At 40.8% G+C, this 10,116-nt stretch overlaps 2 protein-coding genes across 2 annotated transcripts; both read left to right on the forward strand.

Moving 5' to 3' along the window:
• Positions 1-985: 985 nt before the first annotated feature.
• Positions 986-3,364, forward strand: col8a1a (collagen, type VIII, alpha 1a). Its single transcript, XM_059343302.1, has 2 exons — positions 986-1,289; positions 1,428-3,364. The coding sequence occupies exons 1-2, from the start codon at positions 995-997 to the stop codon at positions 3,362-3,364; spliced, it is 2,232 nt and encodes a 743-aa protein (XP_059199285.1). The 5' UTR covers positions 986-994.
• A 3,099-nt stretch (positions 3,365-6,463) lies between these two features.
• jagn1a (jagunal homolog 1a) lies at positions 6,464-9,220 on the forward strand. Its single transcript, XM_059343041.1, has 3 exons — positions 6,464-6,562; positions 7,729-7,829; positions 7,946-9,220. Exons 2-3 carry the CDS (start codon positions 7,741-7,743, stop codon positions 8,406-8,408), a joined length of 552 nt encoding a protein of 183 aa, XP_059199024.1. The 5' UTR covers positions 6,464-6,562; positions 7,729-7,740; the 3' UTR covers positions 8,409-9,220.
• Positions 9,221-10,116: the final 896 nt, after the last annotated feature.

Here is a 10,116-nt window from a genome sequence, read left to right on the forward strand (position 1 = left end):
CCAGGGTATCACATTTTCACATCACATCCCATTTTCTTAGATGGAAAGTTTCAGCACAACATGTGGAAGAATATTCTGTGTGACATTTAGTTTGGCTCCCTCTTGTGGAGAGCAAGTCCAGTTTATCTCAGCCTGGTCTGTCAGAGGCACAGATTGATACTTTCCTCATGTGTATCTTTTATCTTTAACAACTAAATTCTTCAAATCCAACTTTGACTGCTAGAGAAATGACTTGTATGAAGGCAATTATAAATCTTGTCTCTTGACATTGTGTTCTGCAGCAAATAATACCCACTTTTCTGATATACAAATGTGTTTAGCGGACTGATTTGTGGTCTTGCTTATTTACTGGTTCTGTTCTTTCATATTTTGGTAATTTTACAATATACTGCTGAAGGACTGGAAAAGGAAAAGGTTTTGCATGAGAACAAAACATGTGTATTAATTTCATCTTTGGCTGAGTTTAAGATGAAATGTGTATATTAATAATACCTTTCTCTGAGTGTATTTTAACATTAACAAACATTTTGTTTAATTGAAACGGTTCAATTGTTTCCAGTAGGTAATACTGTTCATGGTGATTTTATAGAATAATAACAGGCATACCAACTTTGGTTAATTGCAAATGGCAAACATTCCAAATTTTGAGCAACTTTCTAAAATGTGTCTGCCTGTGACAATTTAAAATAGGTGGCACATACACTGTTAGTGCAAATGACAGAGAACACTAATCACAAAGCCAGTTTGTAGCTCCAATGTATATCCAGCAGAGGGAGACAGAGCGTGACCTCCCAGGGCCTGCATTCTGACAATAAGGTTGTCCACTTGACTCATACAATTGATTCAAGAAATGCTCAACTGCCAATAATGGCTGACTGGTATTATGGTATTTTAGCTTATCTGTCATCATATATGATCCACTTACTAATGTCAGATATTTAAAAGACCCCTCCGTCATATCTTGTTTTCTCTTCCTCTCATACAGGCCTTGGCCATGCCTCCCCTCCCTGTCCCCTTATTCCTGACTCTCCTACAAATTGCAGCACTTACTTATGTGAGTGCTGCGGCATACTATGGACACAAGCAACACCCTCAGCCATACCAGCCAATGCAGCACATCCAACATATGGGCGTAGGCAAAGAAGGTTTTCCCCAACAGCAGTACCTTGGCAAAGAGGTGCCTTATATGCAGTATCCCCACTACAGGAAGGAGCTACCACAGGTGCCCATGCACAAGGGCAAAGAAAATCCTCGGAAAGGGGGCGGCTATAAAGGAGGCCAAGACAAAGGTGAGAGTAATCAAGAACAATCGTATCTTGAACACGACTGTTCCTGCTAAAACATGACTTTCTTGATCATCAAAATTTTGTCCAAGTATTTTCAAACTCATAATTTGTGGTTGAAAATTTTACTCTCATTCCTCTCAGGTCAAACAATCCCTGCTGGTGCTGAAGGAATTCCCCAAGGAGAGCAAGGCCCATCTGGGCCACCCGGCCCAGAAGGACCTGCAGGACCTCCTGGACCTCCAGGGAATGGACAGCCTGGACCTGCGGGACAACCGGGACCTCCTGGTCCACCAGGAGGGCCTGGAGTTGGAAAACCAGGTTTGCCAGGACTGCCAGGCAAGCCAGGGGGAAATGGTGAAGTTGGACCACAAGGAGAAATGGGCCCGAGGGGAGAAGAAGGGCCAGCTGGGCAGCCAGGGCCTCAGGGTCCACCCGGACCACCTGGGCTACCAGGAATAGGTAAACCAGGGGTACAGGGATTACCAGGCCAACCAGGGCCCAAAGGAGAGCCAGGTCATAAAGGTCTCCCAGGACTACCAGGATTACCAGGACCTAAAGGTGACAAAGGAATGGGTCAGCCCGGACAACCTGGCCATAAAGGCTTTCCAGGGCCCCCAGGACCTGCTGGCCCAAGAGGGCTGCCAGGTTTTGGGAAACCAGGCTTGAATGGGGCACCAGGGCCACAAGGACCCCCAGGAGAGAAAGGGCAACCTGGTGAACAAGGACCAGCTGGGCTACCTGGTGAAGGAGGACTGCCTGGTCCACCAGGTGTACCTGGTCAAGGTAAGCCTGGTCAAAATGGCCTGCCAGGACAGCCAGGTGTGCCAGGTGTGAAAGGTCATCCAGGACCACCAGGTTTGCCAGGAAAGCCAGGACTTCCTGGATTTGGTAAGCCAGGACTCCCAGGACCAAAGGGGGATAAAGGTATGGGTGGGCCACCTGGAATTCCAGGACCAAAAGGAGATAAGGGCCATGGAGGGCTACCTGGCATGCTTGGACCCCCTGGACCAAATGGTCCACCTGGTCCTTCAGGCCCTATGGGACCCCCAGGAGGTTTAGGTGCACCTGGTCCTAAAGGAGACTGTGGAGAAGGAGGACCTAAAGGGGTAGATGGAGCCCAAGGTGAACCTGGTGCTCCCGGGATACCTGGTAAGGATGGTCTTCCTGGAGAGAATGGAGAGCCAGGACCAAGAGGTTCACCAGGGCCAGGTGGTGCCAAAGGAGATGGTGGTCATAAAGGTCTACCTGGAATCCCTGGTCCTCAAGGACTACCCGGGCCAAAAGGCCAAGGTGGATTGCCTGGGGAAGTGGGACCTCAAGGTCCAAAAGGAATCCCTGGAATGGATGGCACAGCAGGACCGATCGGGCCTCCTGGTCTTCCAGGGCCAAAAGGAGATAGCGGTGTACCTGGTCAAGCAGGCATTGCAGGTGAGGGGATGCCAGGTTTACCTGGTCCCATAGGGCCCCCAGGGAAAGAAGGCTCATCAGGACCCCCTGGACAAACAGGTCAACCTGGCCCTCCTGGACCACCAGGCCCACCTGGACCGTCTGGGCTGTCTCCCGACATGGCTGGAGTTCTCTCTCAGATGGGCCCTGGACTAGATGGTGTTAAGGCTGGTGGTTATGGAAAGAAGGGCAAGTATGGAGGCAACGGGGCAGAAGTGATGGGTCCCAGTGGGTTGGAAATGCCAGCGTTCACAGCTGTAGTAACAACTCCCTTCCCACCGGTGGGCACGCCAGTCATCTTTGACAAGCTCTTGTACAACGGTCGCCAAAGCTACAACCCCGAGACGGGAATCTTCACCTGTGACATGCCTGGCATTTATTACTTTGCCTACCATGTTCATTGCAAAGGAGCTAATGTGTGGGTGGCTTTGATGAGGAACAATGAGCCAGTGATGTATACGTATGATGAATACAAAAAGGGTTTCCTAGATCAAGCATCAGGGAGTGCCGTACTACCTCTACAACCTGGGGACACTGTGTATGTTCAGCTGCCCTCAGATCAGGCCGCAGGACTTTATGCTGGACAATATGTGCACTCCTCCTTTTCTGGGTATTTGTTATATCCAATGTAAAACCACAAACTGCAGGGAGAGACTTCAGTAAGAACAAAGTGGGATATTGTGGCATATTTTTATGATCATAAACCACCTCAGACCAGGCAATCTTTTTAGTATAAAGTCAACAAAAAATTGATCTTGTCAGCCGAGATGAGGAGAAAAATCTTAAGTATGACGGTCTGTATGCACAGCAGCTTTTATAGCCTTATAGTCGTATAATTAGGAGAGAAAGATGTTTTCTTTTACAGCTGTGAAAATATATAAAAGAATGTATTAAAAAGGCATTCAAAGAACACCTCAAAGATGGCTGCAGATGTAATTTCATAATCAAAAATTCATATGAGTGCAATTTCAGCAAACATATTAAGGTTACATACAAAGTGCATGCAAAGGAAGATAAAACAAACCGTACAATTATGTTTACACAAAGCCAAATCCTGCACCTCTTCAAAACTGGCAGCTACCCTGTGTGGTAAAAAAAATGTGAAATACAGTAGAAATCACGAATGCTTATTCAGTTTGGAAGAAACTTTATATTTTTGCATGCATGCCTTTGTATGAACACAGTTTTTGTCTATCTATCAATAACAAGCATGTAAAATGTTTTAAAGGTAAGCATGTTTTTGGGTCGTGGGACTTGCAAACAACTGAGTTTTGGGGAAGGGTTAATTGTATACACTTTGATTTTCAATGCATCACACTCTCAAACTCCAACTGAAAGCAAAATTGTTAAAAGACAGTATAAAATTCAAAATGCAATACATACTTCAGGTGTATGAAAGCCTTAAATATACAAGGACAACCAGTATTGGTGGGAAACTATAAAAGGCTAGAAATGTGCTCATTTGTAGGAGCACAAAAACGTTGAGGGTCAAAATGAAATAATCACGTGCATGATATAAGTTGCTGACAGACAATTGCTCCTGTGAGTGAGATTCAAAGAGTAAGAATGTAATATTAATTTTATGTTATAATGTTTGCTTATAGGTTTATGGGTGTCAGGAAATCCATGTTTGTACAAAAATAAAAAGGTAAAACGAGCACACCATTTTGTCCTGAACTATGAAAACCACTCAATACACTATAATAAACATTACACCACAACAAAAGCCCACACTATACAGCATCTCTGTGTCACCTACTATAGCATTATACAGATATAAAATGTACAGTTGTACAGATGTACAATATAATGCTCAACAGGGATTAAACTGTGTTCTAGTCAAACAAATCTCTCTGACGATTTGATCTAATGACGCTGCATTTAACTTTCAAAGCAAAATCATTTTGGCAAAAAATTTATAATAAAATGTAAAAAAAAAAATGTATTCTTACTTACTCTTTTTTAATTTAAAATTCAACTGATTATATTCTGTAACAACTTTGTAAGCTTAATCCATATTTAGTTGTAATGGCGGTATAATTATTCACAGGAGTGTGTCTTATTTGGAAAACAAATTAAGGATTGTTCTTTTCAAATGAAACACTTTTGGGACTTGGTTGTTATCCAGTCCCTGTGGTGTGATATGTTTCTGAACTGAGAAAACCAAATTAACTTCAGCAGCATCCTTGGTGAGCTGTCTGTAGTCTTTCTTGCTGCCAGGTTTACAGGGAATACAAAATATATTTGTATTACAATACTATTGAATGTTGCAGTGATTCATAACAACAATTATGTCAATAATTTATTATTTTATCTGCTGATCACCTCCATGCAATGACAAGGACATAAAGCATGACAACTTTTAAAGGAAAATAAATTTATATTTCTCCTTTTAACCACGGTGCTATTATTGTTGTTGTAACCAAAGATTTTATGTCTTAATGTTTCATGTTTGTTGTTAGTGTCCATGTTGTTTTTTCTAAATAAAATTTGTTTAATTAATAAAACTGCTGTTGACTTCTCTGTTTCAGGCAAAGCAAACCGATCTGACTGAAGCTGCATCAAATAAAACTGTAGTTAGAGTCACAGTGGGGGCTCGTTCACAAGAAACTGTAAGAAAGGAAAATAACTGAAAATATCTTATCAGGATAGATCAGCAGTGTAAGAGATGGTTAGGTTATAAACCACCTTAGAGGAGAGAAAGCATTGTTGTGTAACCCTCATTCCAGAATACTAACCGTGAGTCGGGAACATCTACAAGGCCTTCATCTAGGACTCTGAGATCTTCCAATATATGCAAATCATAATTTCCTTCATGCCTGGGATCATAATACACAATATCTTCCCTTTTCCAGCTGTTATTCTGCAGTACTCCAAACATGCATGGGTTATTGATTTAACCTACTGTGCCAGGTCTCCTCTGGCCTTTACCTACAAAATGTCACTTAAAGAGACATGTACCATAAGAGACTCAAAATGACATAAAATGACTCTAAAAACTCCAAAATAACTACAACTAGATGCAAAATGACTGCAAAAAGACGCTAAGAGTATATGAAGATGGGAAAAACAAATGCAACAAAATTACAATGAAAAGACAAAGAAATAATATACAGAGAGACAAAAATGGAGTACAATGAAACTCAAAGAAACTGGAAAATAGAACCAAAACACCCAGAGACAAAAAGATTAAAAAAAAGAGGAGACACTCAAAATGACCACAAAGAAGCATCGAAAGATTACAATGAGACCAAGATACTATAAGGAATAGGGAAATTGGCAAAATAACAAAGAAAAGACAAATAAGCGACACAAATTGAGTCCAATTAAACACAAAAAAACTGAGAAAGCAGGGCAAAACATCTACAGACAAAATTATTTTACAAAGACCAAAAAAAATTTAGTGACACGAAGTGAATACAAACAGACACAAAACAATCTAAAACTCTGGGTGGCTTTCTCCTATTGAAGAGAAAGGGTGGTGCCTTTTACATGACTGCACCCAGCGGCCAATTGTCTCATAATCAGCCTATGGTTCCAGGCTTTTATGTACACATTTAATTTAAAATGTGGGAAAATGCACTCCTGAAGCTAGCACAGCTTGCATGATAAAGGTATCATTTCTAGCTCAAATCGTGAATGGGCGTCAGGTTTTTAAGCTGGCTCTGTGCTGTAAGGAGGAGAGATGCTGATGCTGCGGGGGGAGGGCTCGCAGTCGACGACGGAGGGACTACTGCGCATGCGCAAAGTGGTTTTCAACATCTGTCACATCTTTTGTCGGTACAGATTCACACAACGAGCCCAGCCAAACGTCACGGGAATACGCAGCGGTAAGTAAGGTTGACTGTCGAAATTTAACACGGTGTTACACTCTGTTGTCGTCGCTGATAATAAAACGACACCAGCTGCATTATAGAGTACGTAACTGTACCTGTTAAAATGATGCTGGATTAGGTTAGCTAGCAATAGCAACTAACGCGCTAACCTGCTTTAAATCGGTACAGCAGTCCGAATAATCTGCTTTAAATGACTCGTTTCCATGTTAAATACTGAGTAGCAGCCTGGTAGCAGAATTAGACAGCAGTCTGACTTTTTGCGGTTGATTTCACGTTATTATTTGCTTGATTTCTCTCCCCTCATAGACTCTTTTTGTGTTGATACACCTGCCCTATTCTCCATTCAGTAATATGAGATGGCTAACCGTGTCAAATGTCGTGTCTAGAGCTGAAACAAAGGGCTTAATAACCAATTAGTCCAGGGATGGGCAACTTAAATGCTGGAGGGGGCCACAATTTTTCATGGACACTACCACAGGGTCACATATATGACCGTGCACTTAACCAGATATGATGAAACTGCAATTTTGAATTTGTTTACAGTGCAGTAACTTAACATATTTCATGCTCAAATGCATGTATAACAATATAAATAAGAATACCAAAGGTTTGAATAAATAAAAAATAACCACTTACTGTGATTTCTTTTTTTCCATCAGTGCAAGAACAGCAGACCAACATTAATTGCAAGAAGTAATTTTGTGCATTTTTACACTGCACTTTTAAGATTTCATGCTCAAACGCATGCAGTTGTACTGAGGGCCACTTCAAGTGAGGGTGCGGGCCGTATGCGCCCCCCTGGGCCTCCAGTTGCCCATCCCTGAATTAGTCTATCAAAAGAAAGACATTGGCAAATATTATAACTGATTAATTGATGTGATTACTTTTAAAGCCATATTTACACACCACTACATATTTCTAGGTTCCATTTGTTAGGATTTGCAGCTTCACTCTTTTATGTGATAGTAAATTAAAAATCTTTAATTATCTTTATAATTTTGGCTTTTGGATTGCTGCCAAACAAGTCGTTTGAACACATTCTTGGGGTTTAGGAAATTGTCATTGGTATTTCTGAACATATAAACCAAAATATAACAATAATAGTTAGTTGCAGCTCTTGTTTTGTCTTCTGAAATAAGATTTGTTTTGTGTGTCAGTAGGTTTCCTTCAACATGACATCACGCGTTGGTCATAGAGCTGCTGGTGCCAATGGAAGTGAATTCAAACACAGAGAAAGGATGTCCCCCCCTTATCAAATGAGGTAAGTTGCTCTTTTCTTTTTCTAAAACTGATCATTAAATATATATTTAGGCTCTGAATAGCAATAATATCAACAAGGATCGCTAACACACCTTGTGTATGTTATCTGGTTTACAGTGCTTCCCTGAAGGCAGAGGTGCGGAAGTTAAACCTGGTCCACCTTCTCCTCTGGCTGCTGGTGGCGGCTCAGGTGACTGTCAGCCATTTAAACCTGGTGTCACATGACACAGTGTCCATGCCATACCAGTGGGAGTACCCCTACCTGCTCAGCCTCCTGCCTCTGCTCTGCAGCAGCCTGTCACTGCCAAAGAACAATATCAGTTACCTGGTCATATCCATGATCAGCGCAGGCCTGTTCTGTGTGGCGCCCCTCATTTACGGTGGAATGGAGATGTTTCCCGTAGCACAGCAGCTCTACCGACATGGAAAGGCCTACCGCTTCATTTTTGGCTTCTCTGCAGTGACTGTTATGTACCTCATCATGGTTATTGCTGTTCAAGTGCACGCCTGGCAGTTATATTACATGAAAAAGCTGTTAGACTCATGGTTTGACGCCACACAGGAGAAGAAGAAGAAATAATGGCGTGAGGAAACCTGTGACTGGGCAAAACTGTGTTTTTACCTTAATTTATACATAAATTATGCATCTTATTAATGTTTATTTATTCAGTCATCATTATCATGTAACAGGATAGCTTAGACACCAGTGTTCTCTGACACATAGATGTAAAATAGATTAAGATATACAATATATGCAGGGAGCTGGACTTTTTTTTGTAACCATTATTTATTTGAAGGTGCAGGCAGTGACTCTAATACAAACCTTTTTTTTTTTGTCAAATTCTTTTGGTCAACTCCTCACAGTCTGCTAGCTGTTTGTTATGTGTATGCAATGAGAGTAAATTCAGTATGCATTCACAGCCCTGGCTCTGTATTCTGGATACTCTCCCTCTTCCACGTCTTTGCTCACAAGAAACAGAGCTACACCCACATACTAATGAAACATAATGTATTTGTTTGGGTGTTGAGTTAATTTTGGAGCACACACAATCAGGGGTGACATCAAAGCAACATCCATAAATATGGCATTCAATCACCTTGCTCCCTCCTCACCACTGAGTAAAGGCTGCAGCTTTACTTCACACAGAAAAATAACTTATTAGGGATTAGAACATTATTGTCATTGTTCTGAAAATGTAAAGGTGTTCATTTTAAGTACAGCAGTGGAGGCATAAACTGTTCTAACATATGCATTTGCTTAGAAATTGCTGCTGTATATGTTAAAGGAACCAGGTTTTACCTCAGCTGCTCATGTGCTGATGCTGTCTTTCATTAAGTCTACCTCTCACTCCTTTTTTTCTTTCAGAATGCATTTAAGCCATTAAAAAGAAAGGTGGTGATCAAAAAAGCTGCCTGCAATGTTATGTTTTCAGGTATTCTCATTATGCATTAGAAAACAGTTTTATTAAGTATATGCTCATGAATAAACTATGGATTGTAAACTAAATAAAAAAAATATGAATGCTCTTCAACTTGTTGCATTTTAAATTTATGGTTATATTTTTAAATCGTTGAGTCAGTCACAACCACAGACTGTAACGTCACACTGATAAAATAATCGCCTAAGTCATTTTTTGTCAAAATTGTATTTTTTGCCTAAATCCTCTTCTTATGACGCCGGCCATCTATGGTAAAATCGCCTACATCCTCAGTTGATCAGATCATGTGATTTTACCCCTTTGAGATAATGGCCTATGTCAAGTGTGTGACTTAAGCGGATTTATTATGCCTATGTCAAAATAAAATGTGACTTAGACAAATTTTTTGAACATGCCTTTGTGACTTAAGTAAGATATGGTAACACTTTATTTTGAAGGTGTCTACATAAGAGTGACATGAGCGTGTCATAAACATGAAATGGGATGTGTCATGAACATTAATGACACTTTGAAGTAACATTAATGCTCATGATATTTGTCATGTCATGTTTCTGACAGGCTTGTGTGACTCTTATGTAGACACCTTCAAAGTAAAGTGTTACCATATCTTGCTTAAGTCACAAAGGCATGTTCAAAAAAATGCCTAAGTCATTTATTTCTCTTAAGTTACATCATTTACACACAGTGTTATTACTATGCCGATAGCCGTCCTTTGTTGCATCCTTTTTGAGTGAAATGATCAATAATTGTCATATGTTACACCTTTGGTGAAGTTTTTTGTTTCCTGCAAAACATGAGTTAGGCAATTATTTTAACAGGGCTTTTGTTTTTGTTTTATTTACTTTATTG

The sequence above is a fragment of the Centropristis striata genome, chromosome 10 (assembly GCF_030273125.1).
Source record: "Centropristis striata isolate RG_2023a ecotype Rhode Island chromosome 10, C.striata_1.0, whole genome shotgun sequence".
Lineage (NCBI taxonomy): Eukaryota > Metazoa > Chordata > Actinopteri > Perciformes > Serranidae > Centropristis > Centropristis striata.